Source organism: Chenopodium album, chromosome 14, assembly GCF_948465745.1.
Source record: "Chenopodium album chromosome 14, dcCheAlbu1.1, whole genome shotgun sequence".
Taxonomy (NCBI): Eukaryota; Viridiplantae; Streptophyta; class Magnoliopsida; order Caryophyllales; family Amaranthaceae; genus Chenopodium; species Chenopodium album.
In genome coordinates, this window is record NC_137847.1 from 9,467,496 (window position 1) to 9,494,071 (window position 26,576).

Genomic DNA, 26,576 nt, shown 5'->3' on the forward strand with positions numbered 1-26,576 from the left:
TTGGAATAAAATATTGTTTTATGAAAATACGATTTCAGTTTTCATACGGACTTTACAAGACAATTTTGATTGATAAGTGGACTCCATGGTTGAAAGCGCGTAGGAATCCTAGGAGGTCGTGGTATGAAAAGCATTTTCTTGCTCAATCGTCATTCCATCATAATTAAGCTGACACTCTCGTGTAGTATGACCTTGTATTTCACACATTTGACAAGTTTCCATCGAGGGTCGAGGAGGCCCGACTTGGAATTGATCAAATTTATGAGTTAATGCCTGCATAGAACTTGTCAAAAGAGTTAGATCATCAACATTATATTTACCTCCTTTGTTAGTAGCACTTCGTCCTCGTGGATGGTAATTATCATTAGCTGCCATCTTCTCAATCAAATCCTTAGCATCGGTTGGGTTCTTAATCATGATGGAACCTCCAGACGCAGCATCAATGTATATGCGAAACTCATGGGTCAAACCATTATAGAACGTTTGGATCAACATCCACTCTGGAATACCATGGCGAGGGCATTGTCTCTGCAATCGCTTAAACCTTCTCCATGCCTCATATAGGCATTCGTCATTGGATTGATGGAAGGTAGATAGCTCGTTCCTTAATTTTGCAGTTTTCTCTTACCCCAAGAATTTGACTAGGAAGGCCTTGACAAGCTTGTCCCACGTATCAAAGGAACCAATACCTTCATCTCGTAACCACTCCCTTGCTCTATCCCGTAGTGAAAAAGGGAAGAGGCGTAGTCTAATAGCATCATCAGTAACACCATTGAGCTTCATAGTGATACACTTCTCCAAGAAACTATCAATGTGAGTCACAGGACAATCGTTCGGTGAGCCCGCAAAAGAATCATCGGAGATGAACTGTATGAATTGGGGCTTCAACTCAAAACTCTAAGCAGTGACAGGTGGTCTAACAATACTAGAGAGGAATCCGGTTGTTGTATCAAGAATACCATACTCTAAAAGAGATTTTGTTCCTGGGTCAACCAGGTTTCTTGTACTTTGATTTCTCCTTCTTCTACCTTTTCGTCTTCTTACATTAGCTTCGATCTTAGAATCAAAAGGTGTTAAATCATCTGAACCTGAACTTCGAGTTTGCATGCAACAAAGAAACTATAACGGGAGATCAAAGACACAAGGAACAATAGCCAAAGCAACAAAATATATGCTTAGTAAAAACGAATCACAAATAACTAGAATGAAACCGTTAGTCCCCGACAACGGCACCAAAATTTGATAGGAGTGTCGCATACCTAACAAAAATAAACCTAACAAGAACACTACTATGTAGACGGGCAAGTAAGGGTCGGATCCCAAGAAACTATGGTTTAACTAATTAAATAGACTCAAGTAACTACTAAGCAAGTAACCAAATCAAATAAGTGAGAATTAATAACTAATTACCAAGGAAGAACGATTAAACTAAATAACATGATAGATCAAATACTAAAAACATCCAAGATCAAGCATCACCACGAATACAATTAATGCAATAGTCGTTCTACCCCTAACATATAATTCAATTGATTAAAGAGGAAAAGTAATCCCTAAATAGTACCAATGGTCTCTCCCGAGTTATCAATGGCTTCTCTAATCACAATCAAGCCTACTTCCGTGGAATCATGTAAATTAAACACTTTGAGCACATTACTCTAACTTCCTAGTCATCCATTCAACTACTCCCGTGATGAACTTCAAACCCTTAATTGATTTATTCAAACCTGTCAAAACCCAACCCCCGTTGCGGTTAAAGCAATGGATTAATGGCAATACCAATTATCCTTAATCTAGTATTTTCATGAGCACAATCAATTAAGCATATCAATTACAATTATCATTAGAGAATTTAAAGAATTAAATCATGCATCAATCATATTCGGGTTCCGCTAGATCTTGGAATAAGGAAACTACTCACACATATTAATGATAACAATAACAAGAATTAAAGAAAACAAAATTAATAGTAAAAGGAATTAAAGATAATAAGAAAATACCAAATCTTGAATTACAAGAGATAAACAAAGAAACTTGACTGCATAATCTTGAATTACAATGAAAATAAATTCTAGAGAGAAAACTAGGGTTCTAAGGTGAAATTATAATGCTAAAGAGTATTTATAAGGAGGCTAAACGATAGGATTAATTAAGGAAAGAAATCGGATTAAAACCGACTAAATTCGTCCAAGCATGGGCATGTCACACAAGACATGCCTGTGCCTAAAGTCAAAATCAATTTTTCTTTAATCTCCAGCTAGACATGGGCATGTCAAATTCTGACATGGGCGTGTCTCGCTGGGCCAACTTCACTCAACGAGGCATGGGCATGCCCGCATTCAACACGACCATGCTTCCCTTAGCACGTAACTGCTAGCTTGAAACACTCGACTCGACATGGGCGTGCCTCATATGAAACTTCAACTTCCAACTTTCTGCCTTCTCAAATAACACTAACATGTCCATGTCTCTGAGTGACATGGGCGTGTCTGGCTGGATATTACCCTTAAATGAATTCAACTTCAAACTTTGGCTTTTTAGGTGAATTGCAAGTTATGATCACGATCCGCAACTTCGTAAAACTTCCAAAAATCTTCGTTAAATCCTGAAATACATCAAAAACAACGAATCTACCTATAAAAGCATCGTATGATCACAACTAAACCAAATCAAGCCAAAATAAGCCATGAATAATTAATCTAGACTCGAAAACTACCTAAAAAGACTCTATAAACACGTACAAAATATGACTTATCATCCTTTTAAAAAAATAAAAATTAGGCCAGACTTGAAACATTTAATTCATTGGATCAATATGTGTTATCTTAGGTTCAAATTATTCCTCGAAGTTTTTTTTTTAATTTTGGTGGGGATTGATTTAATTTAATATAATTGCTCGGCTAACATTTCCTAAAAGAAAAAAAAAAGACAAAAACATAGAATAAATCAAAGACATCAACAGATAACGATATCCAAAATCTTAACTGATGGTTGAATTGAATCCTAAGATCGATTTATATACTCTATCACGCCGCTTTACATAGGAGCTCTTTGATCAGTTTGAAGTGTGGATGTGGCATGATCTCCCATATACCCAGTTGTAATACAATTTAAAGGGTCCTTGGAAGCTATATATCCATCGGAACTAGGTCGATCCTTTTCTTGTATAGTAGTGTTAAATATTGTTTAAAGGCTAAGAGTCGAATCCTTTTATTGCAATATGGTTTTATGATGGAATCTTCTTGAACTTGTAAAGTGGATTATCCCTTAGTGACGGTGCAACCCAAACCCATATTTAACATTGTATTAGAGTGAGACCCACAATCATTTTGTTACATGCCTTTGGTATGAAATTTTGTAGACTTTCTCTCTTGATGACAGATGTGGCACATACCATATTTACAATAAACATTAATACCAAAATAAGAAAATGGAATAAATGAAACCTCTATATATATGTAGATAATTTTATTTTTTTTTAAACGGGAAAATACTTTCATTAATAATTAGTCATATGACATCTACTTTGATAATATACATATATAAACCACAAATTTATCGAAAAGAACATAACTCTACAATCAAAATCATAACTTTTTTGCAATTTCGGCATAGCTCATACTCCAACGCTAGCTTCAAGCTTGTTGTGAGCATTGATTTCGAAATCTTCTCAAGTAGAGCGAGCTAGCTAGACTTTCACATTGTGTAGTGATGTTTTGATTTTAAAGCTGATGAGAAGACCTAAAGCTGACTTGGACTATGTGAATCCAAATCACCTTCCCAATAATGAAAACCCTAAAAAATATCTCATCCATAGGTTAGAATCAAAATACCAAGAAATTGGACAGAAGACTCTCCTAGAAGGATAGAACGAACAATGCAAGAAAACAAAAAACTAAATTGAATCAAAGAATAAGGATTGAAAATAATTTAATTTTCGAAGAATTTAGATTATTTTCGGCACAAACGACAGCCGAAAAACCCTCAAAGAGGGAGATCGAAGAGAGTTGAGGAGGCAGGCTTTAAGATAGTTAAACACTCACAATAATCGGTAACTAAAATGAAATCCAAATCTTAATGTGAACATCAATAATTGAAATTAAATATTATTATTATTTTGAGTTTAAGAAACTTATGATTTCTAGAAAGTAAATACATAATACTTTCACAGCTCAATTCGTCATTTTAAAGTCATAATACTATAGTTAGCAAACGGAAGTGTTTTTTTTTTTTTGACAAAACTTCAAGTTATTCTTCCTTCACTCTAGAAATTGCTATATGGAATTATTTTCATATTTGCCAGAACTTAGATAGCCGAATTGACCAAGTTAACGTGTATAATACAAATTAAATTATTTTTTTTTATTGCATACCAAATTACGGAATTATATATGTTCAATCATTGATATTTGATTTTTTTTTTTTTGGTAGAAATTACAAGAGCAAGTGATGAGAATTGGCCTTCAAAATCCCTGGAGTTGAGAAAGGGAAGCTCTAACCAATAATTGTACTCTCTGATATTCAATTATTTAAAGAGTGTATTATCAATAAAGTATATAAAATATTTTTTTGTATTAGGGTAAATTTTATATATAAGTATATATATTGGGGTAACTTTATTTATTTCAAAACTAACTTTTAATCATTAAAAAAATGTAACTTAAAGGATTGAAAGATTGTTATATTTACCAAGTGACCCCCAAAAAGAAAACAATTAGCCAAATTAATACATTATTATTGCATAAACTCTTATATGTAATTTGAAATATAGCATTGCTTGTTACAAGGTCTACATATCTTGAATATAAGACCAGACATCAGGCAATATTGTTTAATAATTCTAATCTCATACTCTCATGCATTTAGTCAACTTTGTGGGGCTGAATGCCGTTGACAAATTAATAATACAGAAAAAAAAATTAAAAATAAAAAATAAATAATTACTATTAAATGATTTAAATCATATGAAGCATCTTTCAAGAGGAAAGTCAAGATACATTACTAATATTGTACTCGCACTATTACGGATACATTTTAAGTATAATACTGTAATAATAAATACCAAAAAAATACATTCAAGCCGAAAAACTGAAAAAGTTTTATTAATAATTATGTAAAAGAAAATAATAACCCTACGTGTAATTTTGTCATGTAGTCCTAATTTAATTACTCTGTATTTCATTAATAAATAGGTAATAATAATATATTACTCCCTATGATCTTGAATACTCATTATAGATTGACTAACATAAATACGTGCCAATATATATATTTTACTTTGCAATTATGTATTACTAAAAAGGAAAATTTACAAATTGCAGCCATTTTAAGTTAGTATTTTGCAAATTACAACCATTTTAAAAAAATTGCAAATTACAGCCTAAAAGTTCTTATAAATTGTAAATTTCAACCTGATTTAACTTTTTCAACGGTTTACGTATTGAAAAATATTCGGTTAAGGTTTTAGGGGCCATTTAAGTTCTTAAGGATCCGAATTGAGCTCGAAATTAGCAAAAAAAATAATGTAATTGTCTCGTTTTGCATAACAAAAATGTATCGATTTGTAGGGAACTATTTTTTTCTGTAAAAACGAGGCAATTACGTTATTTTTTTGCTAATTGCGAGATCAATTTGGTTCCTTAAGAACTAAAATGACCCCTAAAACCTTAACCAAAAAAATTTTGACACGTAAATCGATGAAAAAGTTAGATCAGGCTGCAATTTATAATTTATAAGAAATTTTGGGCTGCAATTTGTAATTTTTTTTAAATGGCTGCAATTTACAAAATACTAACTATAAATGGTGCAATTTGCAAATTTTCCTAGTAAAAAATACGAGTATATACATTGAAGTAAAATAAATATAGTAAAATTAATAAATGAACAATGGCAAAAATCAAACCGTTATAAACCAATATCATTCAGAAACGTAAGGGTTAAGTATTAGTTACAGCCTTATGGACGACGGTATATATCATTACTCTTAATTAAATCTTGCTAGAATCAATTAAAACTGTTCAATCAACGAAGAAAAAAAAAACTATTGATAAACAATTTCAACGATTTTTATAAATGGAAACTTTGAGTCAATAAAATGATACTTAAAAAAATTGAATTGGTTAAACAAGTGGATCTCTATTTCAAATAGTCAAATTCCTCTTAACATTATCGCATACATCATTTATTATTCTCTTAAGCCGCGAAAACTTGCATGCTCAGCCAATACTATATAAAGGGTGTCGATTGCCACAAAGAAAATACAATCAAACCATCTGTACCACCTACCTCTTTACTTCTCTCATTTTATCCACCATTTGTACCACCTATTTCTAGCTTCTAACAAAATGAGAACTCTTTCGTTTTTCTTTGTCTTTTGTCTCCTATCTTCTCTCTCACATGCTATAGAACTCGACTTTTGTGTTGGAGATCTTAGTCTTCCTAGAGGACCTGAAGGATATGCTTGCAAAGATCCTGCTAAAGTCATAACTGATGATTTTGTTTACACAGGTTTTCGTGGTGAAAAAACACCCAATAACGTATTTGGGAACAATGTGACATTAGCATTTTCTGATGTGTTCCCAGCCTTTAATGGTTTAGGTATATCTATGGCCAGGTTAGACTTCGCTGTAGGAGGAGTGATCCCAGTACACTCCTATCGTACGTCAGAAGTTCTTCTTTTGGTGAAAGGTTCAATCATAGCAGGATTTATTGACACCAACAACACCGCATACTATAAAAGATTAGAGGTTGGTGATGTTATGGTGTTTCCAAAGGCCATGCTTCACTTTCAAATTAACGTTGGTAAAACTCCGGCTACTGCCTATGTCAGTCTAAATGGTGCAAACCCTGCATTACAACTCACTCCTACCACTTTATTTGCTGGGAATTTACCTGCTGACATTGCCCAGGATATTACACTTTTGAGTCGTAAGGAAGTTATGCGGATGAAGCGAATCTTTGGCACAGCTTGATATCCATCTTTAGCTACTCTTGGGTTCTTAATACTTATTTCTAAGCTCTCGATTTATTCAATGTCCAACACAATTATTTATAATTTTGTGATTATAAAGGGTACATACATAGCCCACTTTACATGTTTCGTAACAACAAAGTAATTGTAACATTCTATATTGTATACTTCTTATATGTTCTAAGATTAATAAGTATATTTTATCTTTTCTTTATACTCCCTTCTTTGATCTTATGTTAGTCTGAGTCTATCCTTCATTTATGCGCTAAGAGATTGCCTTAAAGCTTGTGGATTGGAGTCTGGGATTGATGCAATGGCCCCCTTGACTATGATACTAATGATCTTGTTAATGGATTCCCTATACTAGCCATTAACTCGTACTGGATCTCCCCTATTCTACGCAAACTATGGAACTATATAATGGATATAATTAGTCTCCTAATATCAACAACGTAGATATAATTTTTGAAAAGTTTAATCAACATAAAATAATTAATTTTTGAGAAACTATGAAATAATAATAAAAATTATATGAATGAAACAAAAAATTTGATAAATAAAAAAAATGTTGATAATATAATTTTATACGAAAAATATAATAACATAATTAATTATTAAGAGATAAATATGTCATTTATGAATCATATAATCTTTAAAATATTATAACAGTTATGTTTCTACAACTATTATAAAATTTCAATGGAACATGATCTGTATAGCCACTATTCTCTTTAAAATTTGGACAAGAAGGAATAACTTTGAAATAATGAATGTAGGTTGTTTAACTATGCCGTATAACGTATGCATGGATTTGCTCTAAGAGCGAGCGAGGAGGGCTATCCTTAAAGCTGCAAGCCTGCAACTCTGCAAGGGAAGAGGGACCAAGTGCATGAAGCTAAACATGTTAACGTATGCTAGAGATTAGAGAATTTGTTTTTATCCAAGTACTTTTGTAATATAATACCTAGTTTAGACTCGACTAATTCCGTGCATAGAAATGCATAACAATTAATGTCCTTAGAATAGGGATTTTATTTTGAATTAGAAGTGTCTGGAGTAGAATCAAATCGTAGAATCGATTGTTTGAAGTGAAGATTGCAAAATCTTTACGAGTACGGAAGTCGTAATCAATGCAGAGATGGTTTTCAAGATAATACCAAATGTTTTTGTATGATGTAAGGTGATATCGTCAATTGAAAGACAATGTCAAAGAGAGTTAATGGAGAGATGCACTCTATTGAAGGTAAGTTGGTGAATATGTTCATTAACAAGATTGATTAATTAATGAGAAGTGCATCAATAAAAAAATGTCGAGGTTTAGTTGTGCGGAGAGAAGTGCTCCGAGAATATCATGTTGGAGATAATGTGCACCAGCAGAACTGTGTGGGTGATGAGATGTGCATCACAAAATGTTGTAAAAGCAAAAGTAAATTTCGTCGAGGTCAAGCGTGAAGATCAGATAGTCATTGTAATCCAATTTGAAGCAAGGGGGTGTATTGGAATATTTGCTTCAAATTGTTAGTGGTTAGTTAACTCCTAATATATAGGAATTTGCATGCTCTGCTAAGTATTAGTTTGTGTTAGTGGAGTCATAATATTAATGGGGTCATAATAGTAGGTTAATATTAGCATGAACAATGATCATGGAATCATGTGTATTTTTTGGAAAATAAAACTGCTTTCTCATTCAAATAAAACAGATAATAATAGCCTTTATACAGGTAGAAAACTAATACTCCTAATAAGCCTAATCTCAAGCTAACAACTTCCTAACTAGTGCCAAAAATATAGGAAACATGAATAAGTTAGTGGGCAATCATGTACCACGATTTACTCCACTACACTATACAAACTTACTACTCCCTCCGTTTCAATATAATAATCCCATATGGAATCAATCACATAAAATAAGAAAAGGAGAATATTTGAAATCTAACATTAAAGTAAAAAACAATTCATAAATAATTTTGCCTTATTTAAAATTATTCATTTTTTTAGGAAAGCATTAGCCATAATTGCATAAATCAAGGAAGTAATTTCTTTATTTAGAGTCATTTCATCAATTCACAATTAATTAATTTAACCAAATATAATTTAATATGTATAATACAAGAAACAAATGCTAAGTTAAAAGTGGAATACATTCAATATGGGTAGATCTTTTTGAAACGCCCAAAATAGTATATTGGACTAACAAATTGAAACGGAGGGAGTAATTCTAACTACAATACTACCAAACTGCTACTATTATTTAGGATAATAACTAACCATTAACAATTGACTAATTTAATTAATATGGAGTAACTATTAACATTTTGAAGCATCTTTTCTTAACACACCCCCTTGCTTCAATATTTGTAAATATTGAAGCACGTCTCTTCAACTTCGTGAAGAGAGAGATGGAAAAAAAAAAAAAAAAAAAAAAAAAAGAACATGATTCCATGATCATTGTTCATGCTAACATTAACCCACAAAATTACCTCACTAATATTATGATTCCACTAATAAAAACTAATAATTAGTAGAGCATAATCCTATATATTAGGAGTTAACTAACCAGTAACAATTTGAAGCAAATATTCCAACATCGACCAATTCTTGAAATTTTGCAAAAATATGAAATTATACTAAACTTTTTCACCGATTATTATTTATTCTTTTTTTATTTTTTATTTTGGAATTTGAATCATGATTTTAAATTCAAATTTTAACATCTAATCAGCCAACAAAATAGACAATGTTGTCAAAGTTACTTATCTAAAGCCAATATTTTTCATTAGTATTGATTTTTGAGCCTTGAATTCAAGCAGCAACAAAAAGTGATGAAGTGATTAGCTCATGAACAGATGAAGATACGGGTTACCAATGAGAAGAGAGAGGAAAGACAGAAAGAGGAAAAGGAGGAAAAAGAATAATTGAAATTAATAAAATAGAAGTGTTTTAAGATGTAGTATACAACATGTTTATTTTTACTTGTACATGCAAATAAATGTACTATTCCAAATAAGGGTAGAAACAAGGTAAAAATTTGTATACATCACTTTTAAAATTGAAATAATAGATGTCGTATGACTTTATATTAATAAATTAATTAAGAATCGTTTAAATTGCGTAATAATCTTGATTTTCTTGATGCTAAACGATTCCACTAATTTTATGGGTGATAGTACTTGTCAGCGATAATTCCACGTACGTTTTTACATGAATGACAATATATATAACTTATACAGGAACATATTTATGTAAACAACACATCAATAGAGAACATTCAATTAATGCCGCCAAAGATGCTCTTCAACTTCTTTGCTTGTGTAGCATCAAGTAAAGTAATCTTCTCAATCACATCCGTACGTAAGTTATTGGCAAACAGAGAATTTCGTGGTAGTAATTTGAAAATTAGGGCTTGCAATGTTTAGGCTAACAAAGGCAAGAGCAGGAGTTTACCAACATTAACTTGGAAATGAAGTAATGATTGAGGGAAGATCATAATATCTCCCTTGGTTAATGTTTTATAATATACTTGATCGTTTGAATCTATAAAACCCGCAAGTATCACTCCTTCAATCACAAGGATAAGTTCTGATACCCTGTGCGAGTAGATTGGGACAACTCCACCCACACCAATGTCTAACCGCCACATGGAAAGGCCTAAACCATTTAAAGCAGGAAAAGTCAAATCGATTGCAAATGTCACATCTACACCAAAGATGTTTGATTCTTTGCCCGCAACACCCAAACCAGATAAAACAAAGTCATCTGCTTTTAAGTTTGCCGGATTCCTACAAGGAAAACGGCTGGCGTACCTGGAAAATTAAAATCCTCAACACAAAAATCAACAACACTAGTAGCAGACGATAGAGAAACAAAGAGAGAAATGTATAGGACAAATTTGAGAATCTCCATGTTTAAAGTATATAAAAAGGTAGGTTATTGGATTAACAATAGATGGATAGTATTTTTTTCTGTTTTTTTTCTCTTGGTTTTAGTAGTGTTGCCTTAAACTATAAAAATTTATGCTCTACAAATTGATCTAGTACGTGCAATTTGGTGGAAGTTTTCAATTGAAGTTTTTTTCATTTTTTTTATTTTTTAATTTATATGGTAAATTAATGTGATATGAGCTACTATCATGGCTTACGTAGATCTTTGTGGTCGGATTAATGTTCAATGGAGATGAAAAATGAATGTATTATGTAATTGGAAATTAATCACCATTGTTCATTGTTATATTTTTAAGAGAATATGAAATGGGTCTGGACAATCCAAAAAAAAGAGGAAAGTTTGATCTACTAACAAGGCTTATGAGTTTCCATATTAAAATCAATTCGCAATAGTAGGAGTAACTCCTCTAACTTATAAAGTGGATTAAACACTTCTCTTTCTCCAATGTAGGACACTAACAAATAGGGTATAATGGTTTTCAACATTCATCTAATGATCTTACATAAACAAAGTTATTTACAAGATATCACTTCTTAATGATTGGATGAAAGTTTCAGTTATTCAAACTTTGAACGATTACAAAGATCTGGTATTGGTCAGGCCGTCCTCAATATATTACGCAAAAGAATTTCTTGAAAATAATCAGTAGTGAACAAATACAGCTCGATAGTTAGACTAAGTTAATTGCAATAAAAAAGTTGATTTGATCAATTAAAGGAAATTGTCAAGATTGATACTGATGTTTAGAAAATTACATTTAACCAGATTTCTTTCATATATACTTCTATTTATTTTAGATAAGAAGAAAGTGTTTAATGGATCCGAAATCTATCACAAGTTATCTCCACCTATTGTTAACAAAAAAGAAAAAAAGAAAAAAAAAAAAAAAGGGTATAATTTAAGTTAAAGTTCACTCACATCATCCACATGTGACATGGAATACATGGTTACCAGCCTATTACAGTCTCTGAGAGTCTAACATTGGCCATATTGGGAGTAACTTCAATTGTTCAAAAGGTGATTTTTTTTCTTTTGATTTTTTTTATGAATAATTTATAAATTAAAGCATACCTGTTTTGAAATTACCACCCATTTAATATTTTTTTTTATTGTACCACCACTTAAATTAAAAACGCATTTATTTTCTCACCCTTTTTAAAAATCCGGTGACTTTTCCGTCAATGGGCTCCACCTAACGGCTATATTGAGCTTTTATATTGTTTTTCCCCCCGATTTTTTTCTTTAAACCGCTCCCAAATTCAATTCGCCATTTCTTTACCAATTTCCACCAAATTCTCACAAATATAAATATTGGTATAAAATATATTTTTAAAAAAATATAAACATTGAAGTATAAATTTCTAAGTAACCTTTAATTAAAGGGTAATGCTATATGTAGCCTTAAAGGCTATATATAAGCATTAAATACACTCTTGGAAATTGTATAAAATTAGAAATTCATGATAAAAACACGCGTAAATTAGTATAGTTAGTGTTTATATTTTTATGAATTCTTAACTTTTTACAATTTTCAAATGTAAATTTAATAATTATATATAGCCCTAAGGGCTATGCATAACATTTTCCTTAATTAAAAACAAAGCAGTACATTTTCTTAAAAATTGTTATACAAATATATTCAATAGAATATAATAAATGAAACCGTTGAGTCAATAAAATCATATACTTAAAAATCATTGATTTTGATTAATCTAATTTATTCAATAGAATATCATTTAAGCAAAGCCTATAAATGATTGATGTCGTCTCGATCAAGTGACTGAACAAATCTTAATAATCAAGAAAGAGAGCTGCCACGTAAACATGCAAACTCAGCAAAGTTCTATATAAAGGGTGTCATTTGCCATAAAGAAAATACAATCAACCCATCTACATTACAAAAACCTATCTCTTTATTACATCCTTTATCCATCATTTGTAACACCTATTTCTAGCTTACAAAATGAACACTATTTCGATTTTCGTTATCTTTTGTCTCTTAGCCTCTGTCTCACAAGCCATAGAATTCGACTTTTGTGTTGGGGATCTTAGTCTTCCTACAGGACCTGAAGGATATGCTTGTAAAGATCCTGCTAAAGTTACAACTAATGATTTTGTTTATACAGGTTTCCGTGGTGAAAAAACTCCTAATAATGTTTTTGGCAACAATGTGACATTAGCATTTTCGGATGTGTTCCCAGCGTTTAATGGTTTACGAATATCTATGGCCAGGTTAGACTTTGCCGTAGGAGGAGTGATCCCGGTACATTCCCACCGTACGTCAGAAGTTCTTATTTTGGTAAAAGGTTCAATAATTGCTGGATTTATTGATACCAGCAACACCGCATACTATAAAAGATTAGAGGTTGGTGATGTCATGGTTTTTCCACAAGCCATGCTTCACTTCCAAATCAATGTTGGTAAAACTCCGGCTACTGCATTTGTTAGTTTGAACGGTGCAAATCCAGGAATACAACTCACTCCTACCTCCTTATTTGCTGGAAATTTACCTGCCGACATTGCCCAGAAAATCACACTCTTGAGTGGTAAGGAAGTAATGCGGATGAAGCAAGTGTTCGGCACTGCTTAATATTCATCTTAAGTTACTCCTGTATTCTTCATACTTATTTTTAAGCTCTCCGTTTATTTAATTTAAGTGCCCAACATAATTGTTTTTAAAGTGTTTGGTAACAAATAAAGGGTATACATATGCCCCTTGTATTACTTGTAGCATATCCCTCTATTACATGTCTCGTAGTTAACTATTTGTTGTATTTTATGAATAATGATTGTATGCTTCTTATATCATTATCAATATAATTTTTATAAAATATTATCTTTAAACTTGTTCCAATCCCTTTCTTTTAAGGATGTTTAATAAATGGCTTTTCACTTTTGACAACGTAATCAGATTAAGGTCCTTTAAAAAAAAAAAAGCCAGAGTTGGCGCATTTAATTTATTGGATCAATATGTGTTATCTAAGGTTCAAATTATTCCTCAAAGTTTTTTTTTTAATTTTGGCGGGGATATATTGATTTAATTTAATAAAATTGCTTGGCTAACATCTCCTAACAAAAAAAAAAAAAGACAAACTAAACATAGAATAAATAAAGACATCAACAGATAACGATAGGTATCCGAAATCTTTATTGGTGGTTGAATTGAATCCTTAGATCGATTTATATACTCTATCATGCCCCTTTACATAGGACCTCTTTCATCAGTTTTAAGTGTGGATGTGGCATGATCTCCCATATACCCAGTTGTGATACCATGTTAAAGGGTCCTTGGAAGCTATATATCCATCGGAACTAGGTCGATCCTTTTCTTGTATAGTAGTGTTAAATATTGTTTAAAGGCTAAGAGTCGAATCCTTTTATTGCAATATGGTTTTATGATGAAATCTTCTTGAACTTGTAAAGTGGATTATCCCTTAGTGACGGTGCAACCCAAACCCATATTTAACATTGTATTAGAGTGAGACCCACAATCATTTTGTTACATGCTTTTGGTATGAAATTTTGTAGACTTTCTCTCTTGATGACAGATGTGGCACATACCCATATTTACAATAAACATTAATACCAAAATAAGAAAATGGAATAAATGAAACCTCTATATATATGTAGATAATTTTATTTTTTTTTAAACGGGAAAATACTTTCATTAATAATTAGTCATATGACATCTACATTGATAATATACATATATAAACCACAAATTTATAGAATAGAACACAACTCTGACAGTCAAAATCATACTTTTTTTGCAATTTCGGCATAGCTCAATACTCCAACACTAGCTTCAAGCTTGATGTAAGCATTGATTTCAATGTTTTTTTTTATCTTCTCAAGTAGAGCGAGCTAGCTAGACTTTATTGTGTAGTGAATAGTGATGTTTTGATTATAAAGCTGATGAAAAGACCTAAACCTGACTTGGACTATGTGAATCCAAATCACCTTCCCAATAATAAAAACCCTAAAAAAAATCTTAATGTGAAAATATTATTAATAGTTTGAGTTCAAGAAACTTATAATTTCTAGAACGTAAATCCATAATACTTTCACTGCTCAATTCGTCATTTTAAAGTCATATGTACTGTAGTTAGCAAACGGAAGTGTTTTTTTTTTTTTTTTTTTTTTTATTGAACAAAACTTCTTACTGTAGCTAGCAAACGGAAGTTCCTTTTTTTTTTTTTTTGACAAAACTTCTTAAAGTCATATGTACTGTAGTTTGCAAACGGAAATTTTTTTTTTTTTGACAAAACTTCAAGTTATTCTTCCTTCACTCTAGAAATTGCTATATGGAATTATCTTCATATTTGCCAGAACTTACATAGCCGAATTGACCAAGTTAACGTGTATAATACAAACTAAATTATTTTTTTATTGCATACCAAATCACGGAATTATATATGTTGATTTGATTTTTTTTTTTGGGGGGTATGGAAAAAACTACAAGAGTACCTGATGAGAATGGCCTTTAAAATCCCTGGAGTCGAGAGGGAAACTTAACCAATAATTGAGCTATATATTACTCACTCTTTTAATTTCAATTATTTAAAGAGTGTATTATCAATAAAGTATATAAAAGTTTTTTTTTATTAGGGTAAATTTTATATATAAATATATATATTGAGGTAACTTTTATTCATTTCAAGACTAATTTTTAATCATTAAAAAAATATAACTTAAAAGATAGTTATAATTACCAAGTGACCCCGAAGAAAACAATTAGCCAAATTAATACATTATTATTGCATAATCTCTTGTACGTAATTTGAAATATAGCATTGCTTGTTACAAGGTCTACATATCTTGAATATAAGACCAGACACCAGGTAATTTTTTTTAAAATAATTCTAGTCTCATACTCTCATTCATTTAGTCAACTTTGTGGGGCTGAATGCCAGAGACAAATTAATAATACAGGGAAAAAAAAAATTACTGTTAAATGATTTAATCATACGAAGTGTCTTTCAAGAGAAAAGTCAAGCTACATTACTAATATTGTACTAGCACTATTACGGATATATTTTAAGTCTCAATCAATCATCAATTCAATAAGTATATATAGTACAAAACACACTAAGAATGACACGTGTCATCTTCTGATGTGTCCTAAGTTTCTTTTTGTTTTTAAATAAATATTTATAAATATAATTGTAACTTTTTAGGCAGTAAATAAGTTAACTTTGATACCAACTTTCATATGGGTTGGGCCACACAGCGTGGCCAGCCACATTTTCTCAAAAATAATTTTCTCTATCTCTTCTCTTCTCCTCTCCTCTCATTTTCTCTTTCTACCCTTCTCTCTCTAACTGTCAATAGTCGGAGCATCAACTTCTGTCGTCTTCGTCACCGTCGAAGCTCCAAACCAACCCAGACCTCCTCGAAGCTCAAAACCCTAACATTTCTAATGAGGCAGGGTTATCTTGGTAATTCCTCCAAGGGGATTAAGTTTGTTATGCTACCTCTCCTTGCCAGCTGCTTAGTTTGTTAGGGGGTCTGTATCATTCCATAATCTTGGCCGTTATTTTCTTAGCTGTTTTGTTTTATTGCATAAATCTAGACTTTGTCTTATTGTATATATATGCTGCCCTATGCTCAGATTATGGTAATGAGAATGATCAGTTGTTTTTCCTATGTTAAATTCCTTCTGTTCACCCCCTTGCATCACACTGCTGTTTTAGTTATCATGATATCAGAGCCAAGTTTCATTCCAATTTATCGATTTCATTCCAATTTCCTTTTGATTTCTGTTACCTTCGCTGTCGTCTTCATCTTTGCCATCGTCGTCGTCTTCGTCTCCGCCATCGCGGGCATCACCGTCTTCGTCTTCGTCATCTTCGTTGAATTTTACTGTTGTTTATGGGATTATTGTACTCTGTAATAGTTTTACATTCATCAAATCATCAAACCACATAATTGCATGTATTTTAAATGCAAATTCAGATTGAATCTTGCGATTACTGACTACTAGTAGTGTGTATCTTATTATTTTTGTATATTAAGGTGGTTTTCTTCGAAATAAATGCTAGATCTCGTGAGATTGTGAAACCCAGGTAGTTTTTTTGAAAAAAAAAAGTTAGGTAGTTTTGAATATCAATGCATTGAAATAGATACGTACACTTGTCATAGTTGGAGGCGGATCCAGGCAATCAGTCTGATTGCCGAAATTTTGTCAATCAACCGCTGATGTGGGCCCTACACCCTCCTTTTTAGTAGTATTATATTCACTCGTACGATTTATGAAAACGGTTGGAAATTGCCCGTTAGTAACATTGAAAGTAACGTCGTTACGATAAATTTCTTAAAACAAAAGCCTTTCTCCTAGATCGCCAATATCTCCTCGATTGCCAATTTCATCTCGGTAGCCATCTTCACAAAAATCACCCGGTCGATCCACTGAGTTCGCAAGAGGAAAATCAATGTTATTGAGGCAAAATTTAACTCGTACCAGATATGGGAAACAATTCTCAACTCTTTATCAACAATTATAACCACAATCAACTTTTTAATCCACTATACTCAATCAATGTAAAACAGTAAAAGCCACATTCAACAAAAAAATTCAAGTTAATTAAGCAATTCGAAAGCATAACAAATACATGAACTAGCTTACAGTGATTCGACTACGCCGAATTAGTAATTAGTTTGCAGAGAGCTGATAATTCCCCGAACTAGGTTATGGGAATCAGTATCACAATCTTCCCAATTGATTTGCCAGAGGAGGGCTAGTTTACGGGAATTGGTATCACTATCTTACCAATAGATTTGACAGAGGAGGGCGACTTATGGTTTTCAATATCTCAAATTACAGCACACATCACAATTGGCCTTACGGTAACCGAAATTGATCTTCAATTGGTCGAAGAAGATGATTTCTCTCTGAAACTTATCAGACTCATTGGATTTACAATTTGAGAAGGTAAAGTAAACTCGCGGAAGACGTCTTTGACTTACGAAGTCGTTAGTCAACAAAAAACCATTGAAGTTACTGTTTATACAACATCATCAGGAATGTAATCATTTACCCCATACATAAATGAGTAAAAGACGAAAATACCCCCTAATTTACATCCCATGTAAATCAGGCTGATGAACTTAGATTTCCCCGTCATAATTGTCTACAATTGAACGAGGGGATACTAGATTCGGTCAAGGGTTACTAGGTCCGGTCAGGGGATACTTGGTTCGATCAGGGGTTGCTTGGTACGGTTATGGTTACTTGGTTAGAGGTTACTAGATTTGGTGAGGAGTTACTTGGTCCGGTCAGGGGTTACATGGTCAGAGGTTACTAGATTCAGTCAGGGTTTACTTGGTCGGAGGGATTACTAGGTCAGTTAGGGGTTAATAGGTTGGAGGGGTTACTAGGTCCAATCAAGGATTACTTGGTTGGAGGGGTTACTTAGTCGGAGGGGTTACTAGGTACAATTAGGGGTTACTTGGACAGAGGTTAGAGGTTACTAGATTCGGTGAAGGGTTACTAGGTCGGTCATTAGGGGTTACTAGGTTGGAAGGGTTACTTAACAGGGGTTACTAGGTCAGTAGGGTTACTTTTGTCATGTGTTAGCTGGCCACACCATGTGGCCAGCCACATACAAAACCTTCTGTAATTTTAATGATAAGATTTTAATTTCTAAAGGAAATTTAAAATTTTAATGTAATATCTTACTTTTTATAAATTTCCTTAATTATATTTTAACTAATATACTCCATACAATTTCCGCTTTACATTAAAAAATAAAATAAAATTTGTACCAAAAAAATATATGTAAAATTGATTAAGCTAAGTTAATTTTTTCCAATTTTTTTTTTATTTTTATTTTTATTTTTTTTATGACTTATGATGAAAACTTAAGGGCCTGTTCTCTTCAGATTATTTTCAGTTCTATTCGGTTTTTAATTTCCTTCTCTCATAAAATATTCGTTCAATTCAATTCAATTCAGTTCAGCTCAATTCAGTCAATCAGAACAGGCCCTAAGTATCTTATTAAGAGATAGTTACATAATATAGCAATATTATTTTCTAAGTACTTCAATTGTGATTTTGACTTACCAATTTTTGCTTTTAATATATTCTTTTTATTTATTCATTGACTTATTTCCCTTTATCTATCTCTTTTACGACTATATATTAAAGGTGAAACCAAGAAAGACATGTGTCATATCCAGGTTAAAAGATTTCCCTCCAAAAGATTTTTTATTTTTTTTATTTTTTGCCAAATTTTTTTAGAGAATATATATTACTATACAACAATATTTTCCTTCCTATTTGGTAAGTATATTCCATTAATACACATCTAACAAAAATATTATTTGTTTTTAATTTAAAATAAACAATAATATTTTCCTATCTTAACTTTGTAATCTAATCTAATTTTCTATTAGTTGTGCATGTAATACTCTCTCTGTTTTTATTTATTTTTATTTTTTTAACTTTAACACTCTCTTTGTTTTCTTTAGTATGATATAATTTTCTTTATATTTTGTGATTACAAAATTTTCATCTTATTTTGCAAAATTTAAATTTTTATAAGTATATGAAGTGTTAAACTAATGATAAGTAGTTAAAATTATCGTGCATGGCACGGAATCTAACCTAGTAATTCTGTAATAATAAATACCAAAAAAATACATTCAAGCCTAAAAACTGAAAATGCTTTATTAATAATTACGTAAGAGAAAATAATAACCCTACATGTAATTTTGTCTTGTAGTCCTAATTTAACTACTCCGTATTTCATTAATTAATAGGTAATAATGATATATTACTTTTCCTCAAAAAATAAAAAAAAAATAATATATTACTCCCTGTGTTCTTGAATACTCATTATAGATTGACTAACATAAATATGTGCCAATGTATATATTTTACTTTGCAATTATGTATTACTAAAAAGGAAAATTTGCAAATTACAGTCATTTAAAGTGTGTATTTTGCAAATTGCAGCCATTTAAAAAAAAATTTGCAAATTGCAGTCCAAAAGTTATTATAAATTGTAAATTGTAGTCCGATTTAACTTTTTCATTAGTTTACGTATCGAAAAAAATTCAGTTAAACTTTAAGGGGCCATTTAAGTTTGTAAGGATCCGAATTGTGCTCGAAATTAGCTCTCGATTTATTTCTATCTCCAACACAATTATTTAAAAATTTGTGATAATAAAGGGTATATACATAGCCCACTTTACATTTTTCGTTACAACAAAGTAATTGTAAAATTCTATATTGTATACTTCTTATATGTTCTCAAGATAAATAAGTATATTTTTTCTTTTCTTTATACTCCCTTCTTTGATCTGATGTTAATCTGAGTCTATCCTTCATTTATGTGCTAAGAGATTGCCTTAAAGCTTGTGTATCGGAGTCTGGGATTGATGCAATGGCCCCCTTGACGATACTAATGATCTTGTACGTTAATGGATCCCCTATAATATCCATTAACTCGTACTGAATCTCCCCTATTCTAAGCAAACTATGGAACGATATAATGGACATAATTAGTCTCCTAATATCAACAACGTAAATATAATTTTTGAAAAGTTTAATAAACATAAAATAATTAATTTTTGAGAAACTCTGAAATAATAGTAAAAATTATATAAATGAAACAAAAACTTTGATAAATAAAAAAAGAATGTTAATACTATTTTATACGAAAAATATAATAAAACAATTTATTATTTGGAGATAAATATGTCAATTATGAACCATATAATCATTAAAATATTATGACAGTCATATTTCAAATGACTATTATAAAATATTCAATGGAACATGATCTGTATTGCCACTATTCTGTTGAAAATTTGGACAAGAAGGAATAACTTTGAAATAATGAATGTAGGTTGTTTAACTATCCCGTATAACGAATGCATGGATTTGCTCTAAGAGCGAGCGAGGAGGACTATCCTTAAAGCTGCAAGCCTGCAAGGGAAGAGGGACCAAGTGCATGAAGCTAAACATGTTAACGTATGCTAGAGATTAGAGAAGTTGTATTTATCTAAGTACTTTTGTAATATAATGCCTAGTTTAGCCTTGACTAATTCCATGCATAACAATTAATGTCTTTAAAATCGGGATTCTATTTTGGATCGGAAGTACCTGGAGTAGAATCAAATCGTAGAATCAACCAATTCTAGAAATTTTGCAAAAATACGTAATTATACTAAACTTTTTCACCTATTATTTTATTTATTTATTTTTTTTTTTTGAATGTGAATCATGATATTAAATTTATATTTAAACATCTAACCAGCCAATAAAATAGACAATGTTGTCAAACTTTCCTATCTAAAGCCAATTTTTTTCATTTATAATGATTTTTGAGCCTTGAATTCAAGCACTAGCAAGAAGTGATGAAGTGATTAACAGATGAAGATAAGGGTTTATAATGAGAAGAGAGAGGAAAGACTGAAAGAGGAAAGAGGAAAAGGAGGAAAAAGAATAATTAAAATTAACAAAATAGAAGTTTTTTAAGATGGAGTATACAACATGTTTATTTTTACTTGTACATGCAAATAAATGTACTATTCCAAATAAGGGTAGAAACAAGGTAAAAATTTATATACATCACTTTCAAAATTGAAATAATAGATGCCGTATGACTTTATATTAATAAATTAATTTAGAATTGCTGAATCGCGTAATAATCTTGATTTTCTTGATGCTGAACGATTCCATTGATTATATAGGTGATAGTACTTGTCAAGCGATTTTAGTAGCAATTCAAGTCATTTGCAACATTTTTATCTTATTCTATGATTATTCAAAGCACTATTTTTATAACATTTATAACAATGCGTCAATGTTACATTTGCTTGGCTGTTGGAACTAATACTTTTGCTCATGGGATGTAAAGCTTTTTGAGAAGTACTATATATACCCCGACTCAACCGATGTTGTCATGTAACCATACTAGTTACTCCCTCCGTCCCTTTATTAGAATCTTATTTCTCTTTATTATGTGAGTAATAAATATTAGAAATAGGCTTCTAATAAAAGGACGGAGGGAGTATTAAAGTTAAATCTAGCTTCCCTAACAACAACAACAACAATAACATATAATTTTATATGCTAGTATAAATCAATTCTTTTAACTCATAACTTTATATGCTAGTATATATCACTCTCAGAATCATCTATTTTATAAATGCTAGGATACAACAAGGAAAACAATTAGTGGAATATACATGTATACTTTTACCTGTACATGCAAATAAATATACTGTTCCAATTAAGGTAGAATAAACAAGGAAAAAAACTACCGCGCACCCTATGCCAAAGTGTCGGTTGATCAAAACGGGCTATACATGGAATCATTAAACAAAGGAAAAAAAAGAGTATTATAGATCATAGTTTGTTGAATGCTAAACATGGAATCATTAAACCGACGCCCAATATGGCCAATAAGGCAATAATACAACAATGAATACTTGTCGGGATATTTTTTTTTTTCTATTTTACAGAATCATACATATAATTCCACGTACGTTTTTACATGGTTGGCAATATATATAACTTATACGGGAACATATTTATGTACACAACACATCAATAGAGAACATTCAATTAGTGCCACCAAAGATGCTCTTCAACTTCTTTGCTTGTGTAGAATCAAGTAAAGTAATCTTCTCAATCACGTCTGTAGGTAAGTCATTGGCAAAGAGGGAAGTGGTAGTAGTTTGAAAATTAGGGCTTGCACTGTTCAGGCTAACAAAGGCAAGAGCGGGAGTTTTACCAACATTAACTTGGAAGTGAAGTAATGATTGAGGGAAGATCATAATATCCCCCTTGGTTAATGTTTTATAATATACTTGATCGTTTGAATCTATAAAACCCGCAAGTATCTCTCCTTCAATCACAAGGATAAGTTCTGATACCCTGTGCGAGTGGATTGGGACAACTCCACCCACACCAATGTCTAACCGCGACATGGAAAGGCCTAACCCATTTAAAGCGGGAAAAGTCAAATCGATTGCAAATGTCACAGCTACACCAAAGATGTTTGATGTGTTGCCCGCAACACCCAAACCAGAGAAAACAAAGTCATCTGCTGTTAAGTTTGCCGGATTCCTACAAGGAAAACCGACTGGCGTACCTGGAAAATTATAGTCTGCAACACAAAAATCAACAACACTAGTAGCAGACGATAGAGAAACAAAGAGAGAAATGTATAGGACAAATTTGAGAATCTCCATGTTTGAAGTATATAAAAAGCCAAAAAAGGTAGGTTATTGGATTAACAATAGATGGATAGTGTTTTGTTTATAAATTTTTTTTCTCTTGGTTTAGTAGTGTTGCCTTAAACTATGAAGTTAATGCTCTATAAATAGATCTAGTACGTGCAATTTGGTGGAAGTTTTCAATAGAAGGTTTTTTTTATTTTTTATTTTTTTTATTTATATGGTAATTCAATGTGATATGAGCTACTGTCATGGCTTACGTGGATTTCCGTCGTTGGATTAATGTTCAATAGAGATGAAAAATGAATGAATTATGTAACAGGAAATCAATCACCATAATTCATCTAAATGATCTTGCATAAACAAAGTTATTTAAAATTGTTTCCAAAAAAAAAAAAAAAAAAAATGTTATCAACAAGATATAACTTCTTAATGATTGGATGAAAGTTTCAATTATTCAAACTTTGAACGATCTTTACAAAGATCTGGTATTGGTCAGGCCATCCTCCATATATAAGCAAAAGAATTTCTTGAAAATAATTAGTAGTGAACAAATACAGCTAGATAGTTAGACTAAGTTAATTGCAATATAAAAAAATAAAAATAAAAAAAAAAGTTGATTTGATCAATTAAAGGAAATTGTCAAGATACTGATGTTAAAAAAAAAAAAAATTACATTTAACCAGATTTCTTTCGTATATACTTTTATTTTTTTAGATAAGAAGAAAGTGTTTTATCTAACTAGAATCTATCACAAGTCAATTTTATCTAGTGTTAAACGAAACAATAACAAAAAAAGAAAAAGAAAAAAAAAACAAAGAATAAATTAAGTTAAACTTCACTCACATCATCACATCTAAAAACTAATTAATAGATAACTCGGGCAAGTTTTGGCCATGTGCTCAATAGTTACTACAGAGAACAAAGTCATCTGGAAATCTAAATATCAAATTGACTTGGAATACATGGTTACAAGCCTATTATAGTCTCTGAGAGTCTAACATTGGCTTGGGAGTAACTTCAGTTGTTCATAAGGTGATTTTTTTTTTCTTTTGATATTTTTTTTAATGTAAGACAACTTACATGAAGGCCCTGTTTGGTTGGGTGTAAAATGTTTTCAATGGAAAATGATTTTCCATGAAAAACCTTTTTCATAAGAAAATGTAATTTCCTACACATTTCCCTTATTTGGTTACATGTAAACTGATTTTTCTTTTTAAGCATTTTCCGTCGTTTGGTTCAATAGAAAATCAACATTTTTTTTTAAAAAAAATTTATTCTTTGTCTTTCCAATATTATTTATATGGAAGATCTTATCAGTTCTTTCTCATACCGTACTACTAATACTATAATAATCTTCGAACTTTTTCTAAGCTAACTTTGAATTTGTTTTTTTTTTTTTAAGGGATAACTTTGAATTTATTTTTGTAAATATTTTTTGCAATTTAGAAATAAAAGGGTAAACATTAGCATGATAAAATTATATAAGTAAGATAAAATGTTGTAGACTAGTACAAAGTAGCAGCAACAAAGCTATGAAGTTTAAAACATACTCATTCTAATTTTAACGATTAAGGGAATTTATAAAGTTTCGGATCCAAACTCTTCGGAGAGTTTTGCTCTTTGTCAAAAAAGCTTTGGCAAGCATCTCCCGCTCAACTAAGTGGTCAAATGCGGCATCACGAACTGCTTCTTCAAAATCATCCATCTTCATTATCTCTTCATAAAGTTTCTCCACATCAAGTTGGTTGTTTGAGAATTTTTTCAGAGCACTAACCACTTCTCCTAGTTGATTAGATATTTGTTGCAAGTCACAAGTGTCATCTTCACCTCGAGTCCTCTTACGATGTTGTCTTGGCTCTGAAGAAGTGGCATTATCTGATTTTGATGTCCCATCTTCTGCCATACTTGTAGGCTGCCCTTGTCCACTCTCATTGTTAAGTTCAATATCAGCAAAACTCTTAGAAAAGTCTCCACGAGCCATGTCTTTACCAGCCACGATTGCTATTTCTTCATACATATCAATTTTTCGGTTGAGATATTTCTCATGAGAAGGATTTTCCTGTATATAAAAGGAGAAAATATCAGTGAAATACTTGAAACAATGTAATATAAAGCAACCATGACTATGAAAGCATAATTATAAGACCATCTACTATACGTCACTACCCAACCATCTACCATACGTACTATAAACAACTTATTCTCTACAAAATTGCAGCAATTAGATATCACACTTATAATTATGAAACAGGCCAGAGTATTTGACAGCTATGTAATGCACAGATCTAGTAGGTTGAATCAAGAATAATCTGCTTATATCTAGCTATGTAATACCAGTGGACCAGATTCCAGATATCTAGCCCTGCTCCCTTGTCATATATAGCCAAAAGTTTGAAAAAGTGATTATCTATCCAAAAAAAAAACCCCAAATACCTAAGCATGTAAGAATACAAACAGAATAAATATCACAAACTGATTTGGAAAACTCTTCTCTGAGTTGTTTTTCTATACACACCATAATAATTTATAGCATGTAAAAAGCTAGTGAAAAGTTAAGATACCTGAACATAGTTATTGTAAGCATTAGGAGATGCTGTTACCATCTTCACAGTGTCATTCCACCCAAATCCAGAGTTACCACGAACTTTCGATATGATTGCCCAATTAGCTTTCACCGTCCTCATGTGGTTCTCAACATGGTCAGCCGTGCAGGAAGTTTTAAATTTTTCTGATATATTTTTTGCAGCAGCAACAAATGAGCTTGTTCTGAAAGTGTTATTTGGCCTATTTCCCTTTCTCACTTCTTCTGCAAGAAATGCCAGCAACTCCTTGGACATTTGTTTTGACCAACGAAAATTCCCTTTTTTTTCTTCATTCTTCACCTGCAATTGTAGATACACATGCTTCTCATATGCAAACCACATGAATTATCAAGAATATCTAATCATTTCATATACATTCACCAAAATAAAAGTTCATGTAATTAAGGAGAATATAAACATCTTTGCAATTTCTACTTCAAATCATTAGTGTAACCCATTACAATAGGAAATAAATAGAAAAACTCAGGTTGTTTGAGGCCTTTTGTATGCAGTCCACATGGCTAATGCTATGGCATTTCTTTTATTAATGCACTCATTTGTTTCTTCTCGCATTTTCCTTCGAGTAAGCAATGTTCTTGTATCATGTGAATCCATCTCCAAGTCTACCTCTCTAGTTATCTGGTCATTAGGATCCACACCCCTAAGGAAGTTGTGTATCACACAACATGCTAAAACCACATCAACCTGGGTTTTAAATGACCAAAAAGGCTCAGCATCCAAAACACGAAACCTCGCCTTTAGAATTCCAAACGCCCTCTCTACAACCATTCTAATTGAAGAGTGTCGAAGGTTGAATAACTCCCGTTCATTTTCTGGAGGATTGTTTGTAAATTCTTTCAAGTGATAACGGGTTCTCCTGTATGGAGGCA

At 31.6% G+C, this 26,576-nt stretch overlaps 4 protein-coding genes, 1 non-coding gene and 1 pseudogene across 5 annotated transcripts; 3 read left to right on the forward strand and 3 right to left on the reverse strand.

The window, feature by feature from the left end:
- Positions 1 to 505: 505 nt before the first annotated feature.
- LOC145580371 (small nucleolar RNA R71) lies at positions 506 to 612 on the forward strand. Its single transcript, XR_014099430.1, has one exon. It is a non-coding gene; the product is annotated as a small nucleolar RNA R71 (small nucleolar RNA).
- A 5,732-nt stretch (positions 613 to 6,344) lies between these two features.
- Positions 6,345 to 6,971, forward strand: LOC145577744 (auxin-binding protein ABP19a-like). The gene has a single exon (XM_081635201.1). It carries the CDS (start codon positions 6,345 to 6,347, stop codon positions 6,969 to 6,971), a length of 627 nt encoding a protein of 208 aa, XP_081491327.1.
- Positions 6,972 to 10,238: 3,267 nt separating this feature from the next.
- On the reverse strand, positions 10,239 to 10,873 carry LOC145578844 (auxin-binding protein ABP19b-like; annotated as a pseudogene).
- Positions 10,874 to 12,875: 2,002 nt separating this feature from the next.
- Positions 12,876 to 13,638, forward strand: LOC145578845 (auxin-binding protein ABP19a-like). Its single transcript, XM_081636144.1, has one exon. The coding sequence runs from the start codon at positions 12,876 to 12,878 to the stop codon at positions 13,500 to 13,502; it is 627 nt and encodes a 208-aa protein (XP_081492270.1). The 3' UTR covers positions 13,503 to 13,638.
- An 8,845-nt stretch (positions 13,639 to 22,483) lies between these two features.
- Positions 22,484 to 23,127, reverse strand: LOC145578846 (auxin-binding protein ABP19a-like). Its single transcript, XM_081636145.1, has one exon. The coding sequence runs from the start codon at positions 23,114 to 23,116 to the stop codon at positions 22,484 to 22,486; it is 633 nt and encodes a 210-aa protein (XP_081492271.1). The 5' UTR covers positions 23,117 to 23,127.
- Positions 23,128 to 24,665: 1,538 nt separating this feature from the next.
- On the reverse strand, positions 24,666 to 26,028 carry LOC145577745 (uncharacterized). Its single transcript, XM_081635202.1, has 2 exons — positions 25,666 to 26,028; positions 24,666 to 25,163 (listed from the first exon to the last, which is right to left on the reverse strand). Exons 1-2 carry the CDS (start codon positions 26,026 to 26,028, stop codon positions 24,666 to 24,668), a joined length of 861 nt encoding a protein of 286 aa, XP_081491328.1.
- Positions 26,029 to 26,576: the final 548 nt, after the last annotated feature.